This window comes from Anopheles cruzii, chromosome 3 (genome assembly GCF_943734635.1).
Source record: "Anopheles cruzii chromosome 3, idAnoCruzAS_RS32_06, whole genome shotgun sequence".
In the NCBI taxonomy this organism is placed as follows: Eukaryota; Metazoa; Arthropoda; class Insecta; order Diptera; family Culicidae; genus Anopheles; species Anopheles cruzii.
The window spans coordinates 61,893,603-61,919,260 of NC_069145.1; the positions used below are offsets into that span (position 1 = coordinate 61,893,603).

General features: G+C 49.5%; 1 protein-coding gene across 1 annotated transcript in view; it reads left to right on the plus strand.

Annotated features, from left to right (window-relative positions):
- LOC128274542 (uncharacterized) overlaps positions 1-24,432 on the plus strand; it is a 53,562-nt gene extending 29,130 nt beyond the window's left edge. Inside the window, exons 3-8 of the mRNA XM_053012770.1 lie at positions 15,184-15,776; positions 15,844-16,080; positions 16,157-16,323; positions 19,282-19,407; positions 22,736-24,153; positions 24,284-24,432. Of these exons, the coding sequence (XP_052868730.1) occupies positions 15,184-15,776; positions 15,844-16,080; positions 16,157-16,323; positions 19,282-19,407; positions 22,736-24,069 (2,457 nt within the window). The 3' untranslated portion in view covers positions 24,070-24,153; positions 24,284-24,432. The remainder of the gene's footprint in view (positions 1-15,183; positions 15,777-15,843; positions 16,081-16,156; positions 16,324-19,281; positions 19,408-22,735; positions 24,154-24,283) is intronic.
- Positions 24,433-25,658: the final 1,226 nt, after the last annotated feature.

Sequence of the window (25,658 nt, forward strand, 5' to 3'; positions counted from 1 at the left end):
AACATTATGAAGAGTATTTCATTATTCGATTAAAATTAAAACAAACTTATTCTTGCGTCAGTAATATAACTTGACGAATAACTTTTCCAAATATCACTTGAAAATGATTCTGAACTATGTTCCTTTGGTTGAATACATGTTTTGTTAGTTGGGTCTCGATTATATACTCTAATTTCAGTTATATGGACCAAGTCCCAGTCAAGTTACGACCGAAAGTTACTGTATCTGTTTGGTTAGACTCTGGAATGCTCAAACGATGTAGGGCTGTCCGAAGGCAGGCATGCTGTTTGGACGCACGTCTTTCTTGCTCGATTCACTTATCATGCTCTTTGCGATGATGTGCTGTGTGAAGAGATTAGCTCCCTGACTCGTCACTTGGCAAACGATGCCACTATTCACTGTTTAGAGCTCGCGTCCCACAATCGATCGTCGATTGTGTTCCATTAGGCGACTACTGCCTCTTGTAACAGCAGGAGTGTGGTGGTGTGTAGCAATGCATTTTAAGTGGCCCACTCGGCTTCATCACCACTTCCCGGTGCCAGCCCTGCATTTCCGCGTTCTCCCACTGAGGTCATCCGTTGCTGCTGGCGCGACTGGTACTACTGCCCTGCTGTCCTGTGTTGTGTTAGTGGATGGATTTCTATATTTAAAGCAGTAACAAATGTTTTCCTCACGATGTTCATCGTCTATTCGCACACAGCGACACCTGGAACTGACAACAAGTTCGTCGGGCGCGTAAACGGCGCAAATGCCGTGTTGTCGCCACCGTCGTTGCATTCAATTTTGAACTCGTTCTCCACTTCGCCGAACTGGGACGCCATTTCAGGTTCGAATCAGTAATAACATTTCCGAGCCAGAGGTTCATATTTTATGATGCAGTTCGGCTGAAAAATGGTTGCCCGTCGGATGGAGCCAGTTCGCGCTCCGATCGATGGACGTGCACCGCGAAAGCCACTCTATTTGAGTTGGTGAGCTGCGGCGGGCTAAAAAAGTATGCAAATCGAGCCGGGAAAAGCGAACCGCCGTGTCTCTGTGTTGCAATGGATTTATTCCCCGTCGATAGCTCCGCTGCGATGATGGCTTTTATTTGCGCGAACAAGTCTTCATTTCGTTCGCCACCACGCACCGGAGATAATTTGTGCCAGTTCATGTTTTGCATTTTGATTTTACATCGGACGCGAAAAAGGGTGTCTGATGAACGCCCACCCACGACAGTCGCGTCGTTGCAGTCGTCTTATCCTTTTAAGGTAGGGACAATAAGTTTTTTTATAGCGGCAGAGATTCTAGCCTTCGCCACCCGGAGTGTGTTTGAACAGTTTCGAGAATTCAAGAATGGCAATTGAAGTATTTGGATGGTTTTTGTAAACATTATGTTAGTGTTATCCAGAAATCCTAGACTCAATCGAGAGCAACTCATGTCTGCATCAGGTCTAGCCTTTTTATTCTTCATGTTTTGTATGACATGTATCGACTTTTAATTACATCTTTTAATTGCGATCATTAGTTCAGGATCCTTCAGCAATTCGGCAATAACAAGCTCACCTAATAACCTTCACTCTTCATCATCAATTAACTAATCGATTAATTGCTACAAGATGAACACCAAAATCAAGGATATCCCCACAAGCCGGGTAATAGGCAAGATCTGCTCGAAAATTTGCTAATGAGAATATGACGAGATGCCTTTACGGCGTGAGAACGATTCTCTCAATAAACAGAATCACATCCTCGTCAAATTTGCTAATTAAACATTTGTTTCCCCCGTTCCATTTTTCGGCCCGCATGACCCTGACCTTGGGGTCTCTTGGGATCATACCCGTAACTCAACCCATCCGCGGATGAGTGGTTGAGCTTTTTTGTGTAGCAGCGAGGTTCCTTTCTACCCCCTTGAAAAACCACTCTTGATCGTGTTAAGTAAATTACGTAAATTACATAATTCCCGTAACTTTTCAAACGCAAACGCAAACCACGAGCGGAGGGCATTTTGAGCGCTGCCTTCCCGCGGAAGTACACGGGGAGAGCAAATGAAATCACATCTCGCGTCCCCATCTTTCCCTCGGGGCGATCCCGTTCTCCGGGGGGGCCGGGAAAAAGTTTTCACCTTTCTCGCGATGGGCGCGCAAAAAACTGGGTGTCCCGGCGGCGGGGTTTTGTGGTGTCGTGTAAAAGTTTGGCGCTTTGGCCGGTTCTTGCTTTTAATGCTTCGCACATTCGCCTTTTGCTCTTGTTCCAATCCATTTCCACTGAACGGGCGTGGTGGGTTCATTACACGGAAGGTCGTTTTCGCTGCGGGTTTAAGGGTTTTGGGCTTTGCGCAATGCTCCGATTCAAAACATCGCGCAGTGCCGCAATTAGGCGGCAACGTATCGGATTTGGCCCAAAACCTCCGAAGATGGATGGATCATTGCAGTGACACTTGGGGCTACCCTACTCAGAGAGGGTTTCTACTTGGCTACGCCCGGCTAGGCCATTTGTGGTGCAAGTTTTTCTCACAACCATCGGGTTGGGAACAATACTCGAATTTGCCATTCATTGGACATTATTTCGCTGGCTTTTGAGACCGTGGGTTGTTGTTGGGCTCATTGAGCAATTGGGCGCGCACCACGGCCTCAGACAGATCTATAAAACTGGTTGTGACATTATGTAACACTGGGACGGAGACAGAACGGAGACGATGGAGAGTGAAGCTGTGGATATGCCACCGCCGCCGCCGCGCTCTGGTGGGACCCCAATTAGTGACAGCAGATATTTATGACAGGTTGCCCCCCCCGGGGGCTGAAACTTTTTCCACCGCTCGCGCCCAAGTCGTGGCACAATCGACTGCTTTAATTAATGGTGTGCCCTCCGGATGCATTCCGGGGGAGAGGGTCATAAAAGATTCCACAGCCAATCGATTCTCGTTTCACTTCCCGTGCACTTTCCCCCAGCTCACTTTCGGCCCGACCAGAAACGCGGTTAATCCATCTTATCGGCTCTCAATCCCGAACCGGCGTGTGAGCCAAGGGTGTGGCCCTCGATTTCCCTTTTTCTGCTCATTTATTGCCCACTAAATTATTCATCGCGATCTCCGCGCGACGCCTGTGTGAAGGGCTCGCCACCATCAGGGCAGGCAACCAGTATCAAGAAGGGGAGCCTTCAAGGACCCGGTGAGTTTGCGAAAGCGGGTGTTCTTTCGTTGTGAGAAAATCGATCGCTTCCTCGCTTTTTGACAATTAATGAGCCGCAGATTTTGGATTCCAAAACCCGGGCCCCAATCCACGGCAACGAAGACGTCACGGCGGCGGCTGACAGTTTTGGCAGCAGCGGAAGTCGACGGGCGAAAGTGGACTTCCCCGGCCGGTGCCAAACGGGCCAAAAGGTTAACGACTGAACCGAGCGGCTGGCCGGCCAGGAAGATTGATGGAGCTGCTGTCGAAGGCGACAGGCTGTGGTGCACTGACCTCCGTTGGCTATGCGGTTGGCCTCTCCACGGAAGTCACGTACTAGGTCAAGAAACTGCGCCATGTTGGAGTGAAAATGCAGTCTCTGCTTCATTAGCCCCCCCGATGGTCACTGGTACTGCTGGGGCTTGAGTGGCCAGCAAACAGCGTTGGAAAAGGCAAATAATCTTGTTCCGTCCCAGGCCGGAAGGATTTAGTAATGTTGCGAAAATATCCTCAGCACTTGCTGTCCTGGTTCCGTTCCAAAAACCGTGTGTTGTCGACAGACTGCCTGCCTGGCTGTTGACATTGGCTCTCGAGCGTGGAGAGGATGGACCAGTGGCCTCACAGTGTCTGTCTCGGCGCGTGTAGTAACGATTCCGGCGTCTACTTCCGGCGACATCTGAACTCCACGGCCCCGGGGTCTGCAATCGTGGTCTCCGTGCTCGGTTGTGGCACGAGTTCGTCTGGAGGAGAAGTGTTTTTATCATCCCCTCCCGCGAGCCCTGGATCATGCGCAGCGCGAAACTGGGTTACCAGGACATTCTGGTTTCGGACGTTCGGGAGTACGAAAGGAACTCACCGTCCCCGCGGCTCGGGAAGATTCATGTCAAAAGGTGCCTCTGTCTGTGTTTGTGTGCGGATCCGATCCAGTGACTCGCTAAGGTTGCAGAAAGGACAATCCTATTCGGTGGGGCAGCTTTGCAGAAAGGATTCCCTCGACAGCGCCCTCTACAGCGCTTGTCTGCCGCGGTTAAAACGGCAGTTCAATGAAGTTTTATTTTCCCCCTACATCCAATTATCTAAAACTCCGTTCGATGTAATTTCTGTATTCATTTTTAAGCATTTTAATAGCAACAACTATGCTGCAATCATGGAAAGGATCAAAATCATGTTGAAGCTTTCGTGCGAAAAAAGCACAACAAGGAGGAAACTTTTTCCGATGCTGAGTACCTCACGTTGAGTTTCCCGGTGAGTCCTACTAAATTAGTAGCGTCACACGTAACATCGGCCACACTCACACAACGCCGCACTGTCTGTCGAGGCTGGGCAAATAGATACAAAAACAATACGAGGGAACACTCAGGACGACACACTCGAGAACTGGAGGGTGTCAATGTCAAACGTGCACGAGGACAACCGGTTCGAGAGAGCGAGAGACAGTTCGATCGTTATCGATGGCCACTCTCTCAGTAGTACGTGCTGCGAAGTCCTGATGGGGATCCATTGCGATCCCTGTTTCGGCGTGTTGTGCATAAAATTGGAGCCCGATTCTCGCTCTCCAGTGTCCGAGGCTCCAGTGCCGGTAAAGGGGTCCTCTCTCTCGAGTCCTCGTTGTGCATATGTGTGAGCCACTTTTGGTGGCTCTCCAGAGCGCTCTCCGTTCGCTCCGTCGTCGTCGTCGTGTGGTCACTACTTTTTCCTCGAGGTCATCGGCAAAACGTCACGAGGTTCACGTCAGGCTTTCTGGCCCCGAGCCGCAATCTCGCGCCGTAGTCTTTCGCAACGGTCCCGTGGTGTGGTTACGTTTCGCGACTACGCGGCCTCTCCTCTCTCTATAAATATAGGTCTGCTCCGTCCCCCCGTCCGTCGGTCGGTCGGTCTGTGGTGGTGATGGCAGGGAACGTTTGACCAACGAGGCGAGTTTTCCGTTTCCATTTCCGTTCTTGGTGACCAGCGGCAGCGTGTTGTGCTCCGAATTCCGAAAAGGATTATTCACAGGATTCAATCAGTCAGTAGCAGCGGACACGAGCGGCCTCAGCAAGACACATTTTGCCGCAGCAGGAGCAGCACCTCGAAATCGACAGCAACAAACGCCAGCCAATTACTCTACTCTCGCCTTTGCTTTTGCGCCCTCTGTTTGTGCTATTGTTTCGTTGCCGAAAGGCTTATTCCGCTTTGTTGAACGCGCCAGTGAAAAAGAAAGTCTTGCTTCACTCTTTCGTCCTCTTTTCCCCCAAAAGAATTTATCTTTTCACGCTTCCTTCTCTGACTGTCTCGCTCTCCCTTTCCGTATCTTTGTTGCGTGCGTTGTGTGGTGTCAGAAGTCGCGTGTGCAGTGTCCGAGTCCCGAATGCCCTTGGAGAGTGTATGTCATCGCGATGCTTGATGCTCCGTACGGTTCCGTTCGGTTGATTTTCCACTGATTTTTGGTTCTGCTTCCCGTTTCTAGACTGAATGACAGTTTTTGCATAACTTTCCACCTCTCGATAGTTGCTCTTCTGCTTGTGTCCTTGTTTTGGGACACTACTCCCCTCCGTCGTTCTGGTTCTTCTTTCGCTTCTGGTTCTGTTTTCTTGCTTTTCTTCTTCTACTTCTTCCACTATCCACCCATTCCAGTGTGTGGACAACCAGTAGATGCGTTAGGTGGTTAGTAAGTTACTACTACTGCCAGTAAAGCGAGAGAGAGAGAGAGAGAAAGACGAAGAAATAGCGCACGAAACAAAAAAGGTTCCGTCGGCCACCGGGAACCACACGGGAACCATAATTAAAAGCGCACCTCACGTGAGGCACACGTGCGCGCAGAGCAACGCGCCGCCAGCATGAGGTGATTATGTGCAATCATGGTCAGAAGCGGAGGCTGTGTGCTGGTGCCGAATGCACAATTGCTCCGGGATGGCAACATAACCAGCTGTCGGCAGCAACAATAGACCAACACGGCGCACCGTCCTGCTGAAGGTGACAGTTTGGTCCTTCGGTGACTGAGAGAGCAGAGGTTGCCCTTGTTTTCGCGGAGAGGGCTCCCGTAACGTCATCGAGAAAATCGCTGGCGGGGTAGCGAGAGGATGCTGCTACCGTTTCCGCGTGCGCTTGTGTGTGCGTGAGAATCTATAACGCACACACGCCGTGCAATAGATATCGCCTGATAAAAATCGACCGACCGCGAGAGAGAGATAGAGAGAGAGTGCGCGTGAGTGAGTGAAGGATCGAAGTTCCTTTGTGCAGTGTGCTCCAACCGGAAACCCCCGCTCTCGGGAAGCTACTGCTGCTCAGCTGTCAGGATTGTGACAGTCCGGATACTACTCTACGCTACACACACACACACACACACACTTACGCAGCGCGTGTGGAGCCTTTTCTACACTGCGGCATCAAATAACGATTGGGAAAAGTTTCTACACACCGACCAACGACGACGGAGACGAGCCTCCAAGAAGTGCCCGGCGCGTCCCGACGACCCACAGGGAGGGATAGAGTGAGAGAGTGAGCCAAAGGAAGAGTGAGAGCGGTGAAGCTGGCGGGACGAAGGATGATTAGTTCAAGCTTTAAAGAGGTAGAGTATTCTGCATTTGGGGCTCCTCCGCCGCTCTTTCGTTGATTATTCGTTACGTAAAAAGACTCCGTGATTTTTTTGCGCTTTTCTTAAACGGTTCTAATATCGTATGCTGATGGTGGAGCAGCTTTCTGCAATTTTCCTTCAAGCAACAGGACACACACGCACACACCGTCACTAGTGCGAGTGTCCTGGACATTAGTGCGGATGTCCTTTGCGCCGCAGATGGTGCTTCCCTTGACGGCGATGTAAACAAACATGGTGCATCGCGAGGGCAATGCAGCAGGGCAATGCTCGTTATGTAACAAAACAAACGTTCCATCAAGCACCTAAAGCGCGAAAGGGAAGGATAATGGAAACGGGGCTAAGCAAACACCACCGTTCGGGTGCAGGGGAGAAAGAGAGCGCCATGGTCGGCAGTAGAAGTCTGTTCTGTATGCACAGGGATCGGTTGAAAAAAAAATCGTCCGGTCGTCATCCTTTTGGGTGACTTTTTATGAAATAGATGGCAACTTTTGATAGCTATAAATTTACATAAAAACAAATATCGTTTTAATTGTATTAATCTTGTATTAAAAGAAAATATTCCATTACCTCTTACCAATTTTTGCTTTTTCTTATATTTTAAAGTTTACTACTAGGCGGCTAAAGAGTAACTGCTCACCTATAATTAATAATCTATGCAGAGTATTTTTATAGTTTAAATTAAAAAGTATTGAATTTCTCAAGCTTTTATTTTCTCTAATGCAATTGACAGTAATTTGTGCCAACTGTGTACTAATATCGGGAACCCATAGCGCTGATATGTTGGAAGGATTTTCATTCATCGCAATGGAAAATATTCATAATACGTTTCCACACAACTTAATAATTATGCCATCCACAGCAATTGCACTTGGTTCAGTTAAAAGGGGATATAATAAGCTTCGTTTTTTTGCAAACACTCGCTTATGCTGTGCACACTTTCGACAAATGCATCGCCGTGAAAATGGCTAGAACACGCGAACCGGCTGAGTTGTGATGCGCCACAGCTATATGATGGACGTAACTTGACGCTGTAGTGTTGCCGTTGATCGATTGGCGATCACGTGGCTTATGATGGGTGGTTATGCTAACTTTGGGTGTGGAATTGAATTACCGTTTCCCGTCCCGGTTTCCAGGGTCGGCCCCCACATATGACGTCACGCTGCGCTGTGACCAACTAATGATTTACGTAACAACCCACCAAAAAAAGAGGAGACCATCCGCCCGTCAGACAGGCATTGGTGGTGCAGACGAAAAAGTTTGCTTTCTCCCCCGAGGGAGGTTAGTGTGCGCGTGTGGGTGGCTTGTTTCGTCATCATGTCGGAACCATATTCCTCCGGCACGCCACGCCAGTGATGCAGCGTGTAATTAATAAATCTGCTCTGCCCAGTCCCGTCGCCCTCGGGGGACTAATCAGTGACGCGCCGTGGTCGGTGCGGGGTGTTGATGTTAGCTCTGCATTGTAGAGGATCGCACGCATCGCTTACGAGCCTCGCGTTTGTCTCGTTCCGGATGTGTTAGGACACCTTTTCCGATGACCACACACGGGACGCTACTCGCGTGGTTCGAAGAAAGTCGCGCTGCCCGTTTTATGGTTTTGAGACGATCATAAGGTCGAGCATAATGGACGATGCCCCTTCCGGACCGCATGCTCGGCCCCTCGGAACATGCTGTGCATTGTAAATGCATCGTTTTCACTTTTCACTACTAAACGCGAAGGTCTTGCGCCATGACAAAAGGCCCTTCTTGCCTCGGAGCTTATGCTTCATTTGTTTGGGTCATAAATTTTGCACAAATGCGCTTCCCATAATTACTGTTACTTTCTGCTCTCGCCGTCGCGGTGTATTTATCCCTTGCCCCCAAAAAAACGGCTGATGTTTGGTTATGCTGCGGTGCGGGCAACATCACCACACGCAACACACGCCAGGCCATAGACCATGGTGGAAGAAGAAGTTCAATGGACAAGTGAACTTACGCTCCTGGGGCTGGATATGTCGCATCTGTTTTCGGTTGCATTATTGTGGCTTGGTTCGACGGTTCACGCCTTTCGAATGTTGATGGTAGCCAATGAAAATGGCTCTATGAAATGGTTGGAGCAATGTACAAAAAAAAACCATTAAATCTCGCCGGAAGTTTGACGCCAGTCTGTTTACGATGGTTGACTTCAGGCCGGGCCTCGTAGCGCAGTAGTTGGGCAGAAGTGCAGCGAAAGTCGCCGCGAGGGGAATTCTTGGTATTTCGTACGCCTATTCGTGTTTGTAAATAATTTATGCTCCGCCGTATAATCGACCAGGCCAACGTTATAGAATGCGCGTGTGGTTTTTTTCCCCTTTACTTAAATTAACCCTCCTTGCGGCAAATGGACTAATGTTTTGTGTTTTGTTTCTATCTCTCTTTCGCTTTTAGGTGAGTACCGTCGCTGCAGGATTAGCGCGTGATGAAGGAAACAATCGATGTACAACAGCCAAACAACAACTTGTACAGTAAATGTTTGAGAATCGAGCTGGGAAGAAGAAAAGACCGCGGTCCAAATCGTTGTGTTAGCGCCGGTGTACCTTGGACCATAAAACTGTGGTGAAAAAAGGGGACTCGTAACTCACACAGCATAAAATGCTTCTGTACCTCGCGAGTTTTGAAACTGCCCGAACGGAGGAGGGCGTTACGGATATGTCCTAAAACGTTAGCAAAACAACAGACACACAGCTCCGTGTTAGGTTGACGCTCCGCCAATTAATCGACTGGGCGAACTTGGGCACCGCAGTATGTAAGCGTACTGCGCCTACCCAAGAAAAGACATGGCACCCCTCATATAAAACGGGGTAAAAACGTACCGCGTTTCCTAACTGCCGCCAGCAGAACTATTTGTAGCGAGCGAGCATAAAAAAGGGCGGCAAAAGGCACATCCACTACCCTGCACACCGCCAGCCCGTGGTCTTGTGCGCTATTCTTGCCAACAAGCATAAAGCCAACAATAATATCCAGGACAGTAGCGCTGTCGTGGCAAAGAACACAGGCGACAATCTGGCGACGTTCCGGCTGCTGACTGTCGGAGCAAGTAATCTAAAAGACTTGCTCAGCTGCCTCTGTGTAAACTCGGCGAAAACTGTGTCACAGTCCCCTAATGAGCAACGACCATCATCATCATCATCGTGAACACAGAGAACAAATGTGCGTGTAGGAAGCAGAGTACGCCAGGCTCAGTGTGTCAATGCGCTATGCTGTAGCCGGATGTTCTTGCTCACTTTTTACACTCCGGTGAATGAAGCGGACCAAGTGCGGAAAAACCTGCTCCCGATACCTCGTGACTGGCCCTGTTCGAGATGACATTTAAACGGTTTCATTAAACCCGTTAGCCAATCCGTCGGCCCACCTTCGTCGGATGATATGGGCAATATTTGGTTATCGCTACCTTTGCCACCATTTTCGACCACGCGATTTGCTGGGCACGCGATAATCAAGAATAATGTAATTTTACTGCCCCAGTTCCTTTACCTCGATAGCGTCAACATTATTTAGACTCCCTCCGAGCGGCGACGGCGCTGTCTGGTCGTCTCGGTAATTTGTGAGTAATTTGTTTCGGGCCCCACGGCCCGACGTTGATGGTTTTCTGCGTCACCCATTAAAACTCTAAAGTAGTGCTAAAGAGCGGCGTATGTTGTGGCCGCGTCGAGTGGTGCGGGGAGCTTACATTATTCGCACCCCACGCGAAACGCCTTCCCGCACTGTGTCTTGCGACAGACAGTCTGCCTAGTGGTGGGGTGTTCGTTGGGTCGGACCAGATGCGGTCGACCACAGACACACACCGAGGGCGCCTCAGTTGGCTCGCATTTACCCTCTGCCTCTTCTCGAGGTCCTTCTCGGTCGATTACATGTAGCCGAAGCAAATGTGATAGTGAAGTAGCAAAAAACGAGGACGACCATGCCCAGAATGTGTCATGCCGACGAGATAGTAGGGTCATTCGAGGGGATATCGATCGGTTTGCTGATACTGCTGCTGCCCGACGCACTTTCGCAGGGTGCACAGGTCCTGCCCTGCCTGACTGCCCACAAAAAGTGCCCTAGATTCTTCGGGCATCTTCTAGCGCTGATGGTGCATCATGGTACGATGCTTATCAATCCATCAAACGCGACTGCATGGATGGAGCGCTTAAAGCTCTCACGCAAGGGTAGCGAGCTGCTACACATTAATAACTATTTTTGAAAGCTAGACCATAGACGCTCTGAACATACTTTTCGCATTTCATCAGTGGAATGAAACGTATGGTCACTGAATGTTATGTTTTGTCACTTTCAAATACAAAACAAATTGAACTGGAATACACGAAATGTTAGGGAAGCTATTTCTTAAACATGTTCTTTCAATGTTGTCCAATGTTTCAAAGATTTTTGCTACGGATGCTAGAGGCTTTCTTTCGTTATCTGTTTTTCATAGTCAATTTATGTATTTTTTTTGCAATAAGAACATAAATTCAGAATTTAATTGGAGACTGAACGTTTCATTTGTGAAAAGAATTTACTGAAATAAGCCTAGCTATCATCTTTTCAAAATGCCGTCTTTGTACTTCGGATAACTTAAAAATATTTTTAAATTGTTTATGTGCTTATGTCATTTATTAAATGCCATCTTCTTAACTATGTCCTGTCAACAAATCTTGCATAAAGGTGCTACGAACGTTTGTATTCTGTAAGAGTGGATTAAATTATACAATTTCAAGTTCGTTTAGCAGGATAGCATTTTACGTCCTTATGTCAGCCGTAATGTGTCGCCAAATGGGCAATTGGTCTGAAGAGAGACAGTGAGTGCATTTGAAAATTGGTTCACTTCATTTTCAGCTGAACTTTTTGAAATCTCCGTTCCAGTACGGGTAGTTGCGCCGAAATTCTGACGCTTGTGTCTGGTGCAGGGTACATCAGAAGGGCTTATAGAGTCCTGCGTTAGCTGCTGTACCCGTGCAGTTAACCAAAATTTCGTTTAAACTCTACCCATCAATCTATTGTGTTAGGTAACGTCTCCGATCCGTACGACGTTAAATCTGCGTACCTCCGTGGAAAATACCTCACTCCGAAATTCCCGCACCAAAAACGGGTAAGATATATGATCCTAATGCACCCGTTCTATGTGCACGTGCGTCAGAGAAACGCGTCAGATGCACTTCAAGAGTCAATCGTGATGGTTCGTTGCATTCGCACTGCAGCACCGCTCCTCTAGAGTGCGATTTCGTTTTCTATCTCGCAAACGTGAACACGGAAAATTATCGGTAAATTGTGGCGTGCTAGAAACGTGCGGCGTCGGCCTCATCAGTGAAAACTTTCACCCGGCGTATTTTTCTAATTTTAATAATTACCCATCGGCAATCGGAATCAAGTGGCGTGCGTGCTTTCCCTCAAAGAACCGCCAGCAGCAGTTTTGCCGCGGCCTCCACGGACAGGCGAAAGTTGAGAAGGCTCGAGGCGTGTGATTTGGTGTGTAAAAGTTTGCCGCGCAGAAGTGAAAAGGTGAAAAGACGTTGTTGTGTGGCGCCAATTCAAAAATCGAAGAAACAGTGATTATAAAATGGCACCGGCACGCGTTGCCAGTTACCATTATCGTGGCCCGTCGAAGGCGTTGGATCGCTCGAACAAATTTGACGAGCGGATTGATGAGAACACCAGCTACTTCATCGACACAAGTTCGCTGGCTGCCCACGAGTTCGATATGTTCGTCAACTCACTCGAAGCAACGTACGGCATACAGCAGCGATCGAACGAAACGCAGCACCACGATCGGGACGAGTATGGGAACCACATTTACGAGCCACTCGCACGGTACGCTCAGTCCCCGGATCAGGTCAGCAGCTACGGCGGAACCCCATCCAGCGGATCGTCTCGCGATTTGAGTTCACCGGAGTCGATGGTCGATCTGGATGCGCCATACAACACGCTGGCCGAGGACAACAGCCGGCTTGTGACGCACAAGAGTTTCCTCAACATTTTCCAGTACTTCGACCAGGAAGTTTCGCTCGATCCGGATCTCGATCGCGCCCGTTGGTCGACCGACGAAGACGAAGAACTTACTACACCATCTCCTCCGCCACTGGCCGTGCACTGGAAAGAAGGGCGATCGGGCAAGAAATCGATACTGCGCGATCTGAACACGAATGTAGATCATCGGGCACGCGATCAGCAGCCGCATCGTAGTTCCGGAAAGCGCATCGGCAAATTGAACGAAAAGTTGCTGAAAGTGTTTGAAAGTGAAACCAGCAGCGATGCTTCCACGGTCCAGATGCCGCCGCGTACAAGGAATAATCGATCGATGGCCAACGCGATCGGAATGAACGAGGAGCGAAAGCAATCAAAGTCCGCGTCGATGCAGTACATCCGTAATGGAATCGTTCCTCCGAAGGTGCAAAATGTCGCACCGTCGAATCGACGGGATCCGCGACTGGGGGCGGATGGGGAAGTCGCTCCCGGAGTCGTGACGGCCAAGGTGGTGAATGCGGCCCCGAAGGTGCAACACGTGATCCGTAAGCCGGCGGCAGACCATCGCAATCTGAGCACGGCATCAGAGAGCGAAAAGTGCCACATACGCAACATCAACGACCTGTTCCTGCAGTACCGTAGTCGGGAACGTTCGAAGAAGACGGGGACGCTGAATGACTTCAACCAGCACGTACGCCAGGCCATCGAGGAGGTTGAGAAGAGCGAAGAAAACCATGTCCGGTCGGTTCTGGGTAAGCATGCGTTCGATGTGCCGGTCATAACGACGGAACCGAAGGAAGATCCAAAGGACGAAAGCAGCGATGAGCAGAATCAACCCGAGGTCGTCGAGATAGTGCAACCGCCACCGACTTCTGCCGCGATCGAGTGCACCGATGACGACCGGTGTGTCACAACCGCTGAACCTGAAGAGATCGCAGCGAAGCATCGAGAAGAGTCCGCCCTCGATATGCACTACCGTTTGCGGCACGAAACCTACCGGCTGCAGATGGACAGTTTGATCGACAAGGATCACTTCGTGCGCATGAGTGTGGCCGATCGCAGTCGGCTCTTTCTGCTCGACAGCATCTTCAACCGATCGCACCTGAGCCTCATCCACACGGTGTTGGCGTTACTGCAAGCGAACATCGCCAAAGGGGACCAGGTACTGCTCGAGGCACACGTCCACGAGCTCTCGCTAGGGAACGCGGCCAACGCGCGGTTCCGGGACGTCGTTTCCGACGGATGTTACCGAATCGACGCTATGACGACGAGTGCCGGCGCCAGCGAGAACTGTGTCGTACTGAACGTGATCGCTATCGACGAGAGGACGCGCAAAATGCTACAGATTACCGTCGAGTTTGTGATCGATGTCGACGGGCAGCCCGCAGCCACCATCTGGCCGCGGAAGGTCAACAACACGGACCAGTTTCACTTCGTTGTGCGGATGGCGTTTGAGGTAAAATCAAAGCTGTTCGCCTACCGTCAGTGGCTCAACCGTCGACGAGCGGTAACCTTTCTGAAGAAGTGTAAAGCCAGGATCTTGCCCGTCCTGAAAAGTGTACCACTTCCGAGACGGAGCGGCCCGCTCAGGCTTTGGAAGTTTTCTAAGAAAGCCACGAACTAACGAACTCGTTAGAAAGATTGTATATTTTGAATTATAATTGTATTTTTTATGATAAGTAAGTGATAGAAACATATCACTCTGGCGATATTACCGATAGTGATTAATTGTACATAAATGAATGACCCAAATAAACCAAACTTTGCCAACAACGACGTGTGTCTCGGTTTTTTTAAATTATTTTCCGTACGTGTTTGTTGACTAAGTTTGGTTAGATTTGGGGCATTTTTTCCCAGTCTTGCCTATTTGAAGACTTTCGACCGCAATCGCATCCACTTGTCGTGCGGCGTTGGAGCGTTAAGGCAACGTTTTTAGCGTTGAGAATCGGTATCGTATTTCGCTCTCTGATTACGGATTGTGTGCGGCATTTTAGAACCTCTGCCAAAACGGAAATCCCGGATTAGTGTCCAACGTCGAGTCGGTCTGCTGCTTGCTGCATTCACATTCCGCCATAGCGAGACAGGCCACTGGTTGAAGTGTGCTTAAGACCACAGCATCATCCCGCACACAACGGCCGAGAGAATCTGGTTCGTTTCAATCAATTGAGATTCATCAACCAATTGTTCACAGTTTGTTTGAAGTGTGCTGGCGGCGGAATGCCTACTTGGGGTTATAATCGACACCGGCCAAGCGACACTCAAAATTGGGGCGACGGGCATACCTTCTCCGGGTTGGCCCCGCAGGTCATTTCGGAGCGATGAAAGGAAACATAATCAAGCCCCGGGTTTGGTGGCTTCGCTGTGACTCTATTCATCAGCCGCCCGCGCGCTGGCAGTGCTCGAAAAAAGGGGGTTCTCTAAGATAAGATTCCTTTTTAAAAGACGTTTTCTAAGCCCATCTTTGTCAACCTCTGACCTCGTGACTACTTTCTTCGTTTTGCCCTGTAGCCTCCCGAGAACGAGCTGCAGAAATCACACGAAACTGGCACCAACCTGAGCGAGCACCAGCTGCGAGTGCAAGCGTCCCTGCAGCGGCTGAACATCCCCGACTGGTACAAGCAATACTCCGGCAAGGATGGGGTGGCGAACACGACCGCACCGCCCTCGACGACGGTAACGAGCACGGCGGGAGCGGGTGCGGGCGCCGGCGGCCTTTTGAGAAAGCGCAACAGCGACGTCGGCCGCTGGACCGGGCTGAGCTCGAAGACCACTTCGCTCAGCTCGCTCGGATCGCACCGATCGGACCGTAGTCCGGTGATGCTGAGCCCCTCCGCACACAGTCACCACGGTCAGACCGGCTTTTCGCGGTGGTCGACGTCGCACTTGAACTCGAACCAAACGTCGCCGAGCGTTTCGACACGCGGCTCGTTCACCCGGGGCGGCCTGAATGCGAGCGTCATTTCCGGCTACTCCAACACCTCGACCACGGGCACCGGTGCCGGGCCCGCGGGCAGCACCGCAATCCGCAACTCGTTCCGCCAGCCGTACCTTGGCTGGAGAAGCCAAGAAAAGTTGTCCCAACCGAGAACCCCAGCGGAACGGTAAGGCCCTGCTCGTTTGCTCTCCTAACCCTCCGGTGGCTAACGGTGGTTTGTGTTTCGATTTTAGGCTCGCATCGTCCTTGTTGCAGCAGCAGCAACAGCAGAGCAGCAGCAAACAAAAGGAACAGCAGCAACAGCAGGGCCGGAAACAGCATCAGCAGCAGCAGCAGCAGCATAAGAATGAGTCCGTCGTCACGCCGGAAATCCAATCATCAATCATAGAGGTTACGTCAGCGATTGTACATTATGTAAATGACCAAACAAATCGACACTCACGCAGTAGATCCACTAGTCCAAGCCAAAGGTACGTCCGGAGGACACGGATGAAAAGGTGCTCGCGCTCTGTAACGGGATGACCATTAACTTTCGATTGCTTTCAGATGTTGGCTAGAAAGTTCATTTGTTGGTACCCGGCCCCTCGATTCCCCGCAGACGCCGATGATCGAGAATAGTTCCGTTCTAGGATCAACCCACCAACATCAACAGCAATCCCAGCAGACCGGCGGCGATCACTATCGGTTTAATGCTGGCCGGATGAATGGCGTCGGTGAGTCGACCCTGATCTAAACCTTTGTGCTTGTCTTCCGTTTTGTTTACTCTGTCCCCCCCACACGACGGCCCTTGTTGCTCTCACGAGTACGAATTTTGCGTTGCATTGCGTTTACACGAACCTCGTTTTTTCCGTACCACACAAAAAAGCACCACCACCACCACCCTCATCATCATCATCATGATCATCATCGTCATTATCATCGGCCGGGCTCATCTCTGTTACAATGATTTGATTACGCCACCGCGCTTTTTATGTTAACGCGTGTCCTCGTCAAACTTTCGAGAAAAGGGGGCGCAAGTTGCGCGTTTCTATGTTTCGTTTCTACGTCTGAAATGTTAGGCCCAAACTTGGTTCTATCTAGTTATTGTAATAAGTGTACGTAATTGTAGAAAAGGAACGCGAATATGGATCACAGAAACAGAACAAAACTAAAACCAATCGATATTAGAAACATAAACACACGGTCATAACACGCCAATAGTTGCGGATGTTTAGGTCTTAAGGTCCCTCTTCTTTTTGGAGTCCGTTTCCACGCGAATCGGAAAGTACACGCGTGCGCCTTAAACTCTCTATGATTTGTCAATTAATGTAAATGCAGCGTGTCGAGTGATAAAACCTCCTGTTTTCTCCTGTTGATACACACGACTGTACTATTGCTTCGAAATTGAGCGCGAAATTCCAGTTTGAGACACGGTATCAGGAGTTACAGTAGATAACGATTATAATGGTGTACAGACAAACTGCGCGAAAAGTGCTAAAATTGTTTACCTTCCGGTAAACCAACTTTACCTTTCTAAAGAGAAACGTGTTTCGTAACGCGAAAGTACAATAACTTTAAGAAACTTACCCATTGCTATTGCAATGCGTTTTGATGCGACGACGTGGCGCAGTAGCGGATGTCGGGCGGGGAGAAACGAAAACGATTTAAATTGTGTACGAAGTCAGCGAATAGAAGAATCACGACGACGGTCCCTTGCGCGTTCGAAATTTAGTCTTGGTGGCCCCTACACGACGCGATTAAGAGATACCATTGCACCAATTGGAGATAGCAAACCGCGCGTTGCACTCTTGTCTGAGCGGTCGTTAGATGATGTGATGCGTTTAGAAAGACATTGTGGACATGTGGACGAAACCTCGATGGCGTGACGAGGGCAAACGAAATCCCATCAGCACAGGGCAATTGAGAAACGACGAGACACACAAGGGAACGAGGGAATGCCACCGATCACCTCCTCTTATTTAAAAGTCACGTTAAATTAAGGAGTGTTTTGATTTGCGGTATTACTGGACAAACCAGAAACATTCGGGCTCTCACTATTCTTTCTTTTGCCTTAAAACCAAAACACAAACCAGCAAAACGCCCCTTTCTTTTGTCTTTGCGCGCGGATCTAGCGAAAAGAAACGTTCGCGCGATTGGAGGTGTAGTTTGGCTATCGCCCGCTAGAGTAGCACAGAGTAACGCGCGCGCTAGCGTAACGCTAGTGGTTGTATGCAAGACGCAACGTCGTGTGCTCTTTCGGTTTTCGGACGTCCTCCTTTCTTTCTCGACCATCGACCACTAAAAGCGCGTGCAATCTGTTTGTGATAAATTTACTGGTTCAGAGTCGAGATTAACATTTCGGGCGGTGGTTTAGCGAATGTGCTTCAATTGCGGCACACAATAATCCTGCCACCATTACGGACAATATACGAAACAGTCCGACTCCTATATCCTTTGGCTACTACGGCTACGGTGCAACATCAAATAGCTTAGACTTTATCCGAGAGTGTGCATGATTATTTAGATTGTGATTTATTAGTTTTTCCTTTGCGTTTGTGTCTTCAATTAATAGTTTTCCAATTACTACACGAGTTAGGTTGCTGGAATGGTTGCTTCCGCCACTCGTCGTCTGCATTAACACGATAATGTCACCGTTAGGGTTTGCAATGAATGACCGAAACGATAGAACCTGGGACACGTAGTATTAGCGAACGACAGGCCGGTTTGTTTTTCTTCTGTAGCACACGAAAAACGCGAACATACAATCGAACGAACACACATACATAGGCGCTGTGTGGTGTGTAGGTAGATGCTTTCGTTTTGTTGAGTTGGTGCCGACACACAAAACAACGACGACTATCGATCGCTGCTGCGGTTTCCGTTTGGGCTTTTAGGTTTTAAGTTTTAAACTGTATAATTCGTATACATTATAATGATTATGATTATTATTTAAACATTGCATATTGTGTATAAGTATTATTATCGTTTACAAATAAATAGAAACCTTTTCAGCAATATATTCATGGTTTAACAAGAAACACAGACTACTTTTTTTTTCTTCCGTTCGTTGCTCTCATAGTTTTACTTTTCATCGTTTCATGCGTGTTTAATTGTTTTCGTAGAACCCATCTTCATCAGAGCGAGTTCGTTGTTTCTGTTCTCTTAAGGTTAGTTGTTAGTATTTAGTTTGTTTTGCGTAAGTGTTTCTTTCCATACATATTTTGGCAAAATTAAAGATGTACTCGGAGTAGGTTGAAACAAACATTTGGGGTTCAAAGGAATGTTTTTCTACAGGCTGCTTAAAGAGAGATGTATCGTCAATTTTTCGTTTGGTCACTCTACGCTTACCATCTTCAGTTTTCCAATCATGCAATGCTTTGGGAAGAAGGAAAACGAAATAAGTCACATTTTTGGCAATTGTAAGCTCTCTCTTGCGTAATGGTTCTTAGCTGCTGCTAAATGAACTCGAGTGTGCTCGGTTTTTGAATTTCCTTCTGTTTAGTTTATCTCTTTTTCTCTGTTTTTTGTTTATACGACACCCTCGACGGGGGCCCAATGTGGCGAAATGGGTGGCTTCCCGGCTCACCCTGAAAACTGCCCAACTAACAACACCTCTCTCTCTCTGTCTGTCTGTCTCCCTACTAACCACAACACCAATCCCCGTTTGGGCGGGGCCATTGTGGTGGTTGTAGGGGGCACTAGCGCGGCGGTTCCGACGTTCTCGCTACCAACCGAGCACCAGTCGCCCGGATCGGCCACGCTAGAGGATGTGCTCGCCTCGTTGCTCGGTTTGCCGGCCGACCCAAACAGGTCCTCAGGTATGAACCTGTAAGTTTTACTCCAATACAACCGGAAACAATCTTTTTGATCTCGCAAACAAACCAAATGTGATCTGCTCTCGTGTGCTGCGTCAATGCGATGTGAAACTGTGTGTGTCTCTGGTCGCGCCCAGTCGTGTCGTGCTCCCCCCACCGAGGCCGAGAGACACACCGGTCCCAGATATAGATCAGATCTCAGTTTCGATGTCGAACGATCAAAAGCTCAGTAGCAGCAGCATTCCGTTTACAAATGAAGCGATTGTTTCGAACCGTTCGGTTAAAGCCAAAAGCCCACTTGCTCAGCTCAGTCTTGAATGCTTAACTTAACGCTCTGCTACCCGATGTTGTTTCTGTGTTGTTCTTGTTGTGTTCGTTAATTGCGTTACGTTCCTGTTGCGTTGGTTCCCTGTTGGTTTATCGTTCCTTTGGCGATCCTTTTAGCCGCCGCCCTCCCCCCAGAGGCCCTTCTGATAATATTTTGAGCTTTCGGCGAATTTCAATGCGTCTTGTTATCGGTTTTCTTCTACTTTTGTTCGTGAAAGATATTTCGATTTTCCACTTTTCTGCTTGGCGGACGACCGCGCGATTTGCGTTTTCTTGCGTGTATGTGTGTGCGTGTGCTTGCAGCGTGTTTTTGCCTGTCCTGTTTGTTTGTGATACGTTTGATTCTATCCTCTGCCCCCCTCCGGCCTATGGTGCTCGTCCCCCGTTTCGCCACTTTCTGTGATTCACTTTCCCACTAGGACTGAGCCTCTCAACTTCCGTAGGTGTGTTCAAGTGTGATCGTAGTGTGGCCTTGAACCAGTTCTCGAAGCGAGTTCCCTCTAGAATATGTTCTCGTCGTGAGTGTTGCTAGAACCGTTCATAGCAGTAACCCTTGTGTTCTCCCTTTGGTTCACTATTTATGTGTACTGTTTCTTTGTTTTTTTTCACGTTAATTTGTTGCAACACAATCCGTGTGGTGGATGAACCCCGTGTAGCAGTTAGAAGCAAGGGTGATAGTGCCCGCTGCCGTGGCGGCACTAGTTACTAGAGAGAGAGAGAGAAGCGGGTGGATGTTGTTGGAGCACAACAACACGCTCTCCCGCCTTCCCAATGTTTCCACCGCGTGCACGGCGGCAAGCCTTATAGAGTCACAATCGTAAAACGCAGCCCAAAAAGCGCAGCCCAGCTGGTGTGGCTGAGGGAACATGTTAACAGAGTACGTATTAGTAAATCGCTAGACCTTTAGCCAACAACGCGGCCTAAACCACATTCTAACAACCAAAACCAAAACCCAATCTATCGCTCTGTCGCCAAGCAAAAGACTAACCACAACTAACGTGGACGCCCCCCTCGCATCTGTAGAGTTTATCACATCCTTCGAAGCGTGTGTGTCCGTAAACTGGTGTAAACTGCCTCCGTACGAACCGTTTCAGCAAACGAACGGTTCAGCAAAGCAAAAACTTGCAAGGCTTATTTTCCGTTCTTGCTCCTTTCATACTTTGTTACTATTGCTGTCGCTCTTTCTTCTGTTTCGTTAGCCTCTATCGTTTAGCCATTGCGGCCAAAGTTCGAGTTCACGTTTGGACACCAGCATTTGTATTGGCCGCCTTTTACGATGTTTTGTCCTGTCCGCGAGTGCTTTTTGCGATCGGTTGTTTGACGCTTGCGTTCATTGTTTGCGTTGTATTTTGCGTTTTCCTTGTGCGGGTTTTGTGTTCCATTTCATTTCCATTTGCATCCAACACCCGAGCCGACCTCTCTGTGCATCGTCGATGGCTTGCGTTTCCTTATGCACCCCTGTCACTAGTTGTCCCTACGGTAGCGCTTTTTAGCAATATTTTGCGTGTTTTTCTATAGTTAGTCCACAGTTCGTTCAGTATTAACGATGTTGCTCCGTAGTCGCATTGATGTTGTATGATGTACGACTGTTGGTGGTGAAATGGTGAAATTGATTCTTGGCACGTACGACTCCCTGTTTTTAGTTTTAAAACTCATTTTGCGTAGCCCGTTTTGATGCCCTTTTTAACAGAAACATTTAAACTATCAATCAAAATTAGAACATTTAAAATCACATGTCACGGGCCACTAGGCGTCTCCATTGCAGCAAGTATCGGGTCTAATCCTTTGAAAAGAGACTTTTTTCTAAGACATCATATGGTTGAAAATGAAAAACCTCTATTTTATTCAAAATATGTGCCATTGCTAGATATAGATTTCTCCCAACTCCCAGTTAATCCGTGGATTCCACACCGAAAGAATTGTTCATCTTTTGAAGCAAACCAATTAGTCATTCAATTTCCACTTCCTGGCACGAATCGAAGCTTGTTTTGCTTTGTGTCGAAGAAAACTGTCATGGAGCAAAGTTACCAAAGGTCTTTTAGCCCATTGATCGTTTGTTCTCGGTAATTTGGAGGACCATAAATAAAATAAAACGCATAATTTGGAGGACCAAACTGGCAGAGCCATCTGTTTAAAAGTCTCCTTTCACAAGATGAGACCTGATAACTTCTTGTTTCTCTGTGTTCTGTCCACGCGACAGTATCCTTGCTGTAGAATTACATTTTTTTTTCTCATATACGAAAAAGTTTTAGGATTGCAGTTAAAAGTAAAAAATAGTTTTTTCATAATTAGTTATTGATCGTTCTCAAATTTGAACGCAAACTGGTTACAATTATTGGGTACCTTTTTGCAAGTATGCAAAGCATAAGTATTCATCTCCGCCCAAATGTTCATCGTACATCATGCAGCTTACAGCGAGAGGGTCAATTTGATATCCTTAATTTGTTTGTTGTCAAGTGAACAATTTATCGGCCCAAAACAGAGCACAAGCTTTCTTGGCTGCCGTTCCCTGCCCTGCTGGATCATGATCCCGGGTCATCTTTTTGCTCCCGTATTTTCCCCGGTCTATACGCTGAAACCTCGTCTAGATCTCTCATTTACAGAACGACTTAGATAGGCAAAGAAAATACTTGCTTTTCCGGCTCGCAGTTTACTTGACAAAATATTCATTCTGCAGTGGAGGTTTCGGTTTCGCTTCACATTTGTGCCGTGTTTTGCATGCCTTTCTCGTGTCGCTGTTGAGTGCTTAGCCCCGAACTGTCCCGTAGTGTTCCAACCCGTTGCAACCCGTCCTAGCACACAATTAACCCGCCCGCCGCCAATCCTTGTTTTTCAAGCTCCCCTTTCACCAACTTTACGTTGGTCTGTTTCGAACACGGACCAGACCAGACCATACAATCAATCCCCCGTCCCATTGAAAGGCCTCGTTACACGCCGCAAGAGAGTGTGTGTGAGTTTGCGTTGACTAGGAGGCTAATCCGTGTCCCCTTTAACACGCTCACAGTGGTCAACAGTAGCGGCGGCGGCAACCACACGCTGCAGATCGAACCGCTGCAGACGCGGCGCCGCAGTGAGGGTGACGCGGCCACGCGGAAGCGCAACGACAGCGGTGGCTCGATGGCCATCAGCGGCATCAGCGCCACCGGAACCACCACCACCAACACCACAACGACGACGGCGACCGGCTCGGGAAACAACCAGACCGCCGGCCAGCAGCAGCAGCAGGCGTCGAAGGACCTCCTGAGCGCAGACTTGGCATCGCGGATCGCCCGGCGCGTCTCGCTCGACTCGGCGGAGGCGGCCGGTCACCAGCATGGGCACGGGCGCGGCCACGACTACCTCAAGTGCCGCTACCCGAAGTGCGACGCGTCGGCGACGCTGGCGGAGGCGCGGAAAACCTACAAGAGCTGCCACAACTGCTCCCATCTGTACTGTTCGCGCGAGTGCCGGCGGGCGCACTGGGAGCGGCACCGGAAGGCTTGCCTGCACTCGCGGGTGTCCGCCTTGTGCCGGCTGGTGCTGTCGGCGTGCAAGGACGACGCGGACACGCTGCGCCACCTGAGCGCGCTGGCCCGGCGGGGCTACCTGTCGCAGGGGCGAGGTGTTGTTAGAATCCTGTTCCGCAGCCCGGAGCGGGCCGACTCCTTCCTCAAGCAGGGCTTCCAGTGTCTGGGCGAGGTGTCGTACGTCCGCTGGCCGGACCTGCTGCCGGCCGAGATGGGCCCGGAGCTGTACTCGGAGCTGCTGAAGCTCAGCACCGAGTACAAGCCCGACTCCAAGATGCTCCTGTACGTGGCGATCTGCGTCGTGTCGGAGGCGCCGGGCAGCGCGACGGCCCCGGTCAAGTGGGAACGCCAGCTGGTGTCGCGCTGCGCCAAACTCAAGCTATGCCGCTCGGTCGTCGCGTGCGATGGCGCGACTGGCCCCGGAAAGCCTGCGCAGGCTCCGGCGGTCGTCCCGCCCCGCAAGGACACCGTCGGTGACGTGCTGGTGCTCTCGTTTCAGATACTGGCCAAAACGACACCGAGGGCGCGGGAGCAGGTGTCGACCAACATTCACTCGATCCTGCACCAGCGGGGCGTACAGCTGCGGAAGCACTACCCGGAGGTGTCCCAGCGGTTGGCCACCTTCGTCGAGGGGACCACCGACCGGTTTCTGCCAGTGACGTTGCACCCGCGCGACACCGTCACCGGCCGGTCGTTCGTCTGCATCATCATGCCGAACTACGGCGAGGTGGCCGACCGGGTGCAGTTTCCCGTGTCGGAAAACAGCGACGATCGTGTGGTCACCATCGACGTCGGGGCCGACCTGGGCGACGATTTGACGAGCAAACTGTAAGCCTCCAGGGCACCTCCCAACTCACTAACCCGGGCGATGATTTGTACCGGAGCGGGAAGTGGGGAAACTGTCTCACGAGTCCCGGTAAGTATTTGTGGGCCTGCGCGAGTTGAAACTAGTGTTTATGGATTTTTAGTACATTTTAGTACAATTTTAGTACAATTTAGTACAACTTTTACTACAACGCGTTCTCGTGTCCGTTTCCTTCATTTAGTACACGGGGATTTATGGGACGTGTCTTCGGGACGCCGAAGCCTGTTGGGCGTTGGGTGCGAATGTGTTCATTCATTTGCCGAAGCGTTTACCGCAACACTTGAAACACATATCCTTAGTAGGCCGTCGGCCCAGCAAGTAGGCTGAGCCTGGCGATTCAGAGTGACGCAACGACACGCGTTCAATCTAGTTACCCTTTCGATGATCAGTTTCGTTTACGTTGAACACAAAATGGCGCAAAGCCATCCGCTCACTCGTAAAGCCAACTCGTCGTATCAGGGTACATCATCGAACCACATCGAACGCCGTGTTCCATTGGCGGCAGAAGCGCCGCGACATAGCTTAGAACTGGATCCGCCACCGAGCCGATGCCAAAGGTGCTGATAGAAACACTCCAAACATGTGTCAAAATCCCCGTACGCCGCCCATACCGATAGCCCCCACTGGAAGCGACGCGGTCAAAACGCCAAACAGAAACCCGTTTGAAACGCATAGCGGATCTAGAGCGCATTTATAGAGTTTAGAGTGGCCAAACATTATGGAGCTCCCCTTTGGAGCTGCCGACTCCCGGTAAGGAAATTCCCAGAAACCCTCTCTTTCAAATCTCTTCGCCTCTGCTTGAGTGGCTTTGCGGGAAGAACTTACGATGCTTACGGCCACTATATTCGAACCCCTCTAAAACTCATTCCGATAGCTTTACTCGTGCTCAGACCGATTAGACTATAGGCATCCAGAGACTCTCCCCAAAGTTTACACAGTAGATAGTCCGTACTCCGTCGCTAGGACCGGGCGGCAACTCCTCAGCCGCCGAAGACGAAGACCATAGTAACTTTATCGCAAACCCCCGGAAACACCGCAGAATAAGCCAATTTCAAATCTCTCTACGTGTGTTCTAAGTAAGGTAAGGCCACGTTGTGGCCATTTTGGAACGAGCAGGAAAGAGAGTGTCAGTCGAACGATGTTTGCTGGGAAGGAAGCAATAGGAAGAAATATATGGTAATGCTTCTACGAGGATGCTTGGTTTGGTTGGGGCCGAAAGGCATTATTCTATGATAAAATCGAACGAAAAGCATTGCTGTATGATGTTTAAGAAGAAGAGCTACAACTTGAACACCATTTGCGGGCATCGAAGTGGTAAATCGAATCACTGTCATGCTTCGTGCATTTCACATTTATCGCATTCCGTAATTTACAAAATTCAAAACAGCAACATCCTCTACGTGAGGTAATTTTGTTTGATAGATCTTTTTGGACGTACGACGAACCACACACACACTTTTGGCCCCTTGGAAGCGCACTGTGCGGAGCTCTGATTGAGCCGAAGGAGCTGTTTCTCGTGGGTCATTATCGCTAAGCCGAACGCTAGCCTCGGACTG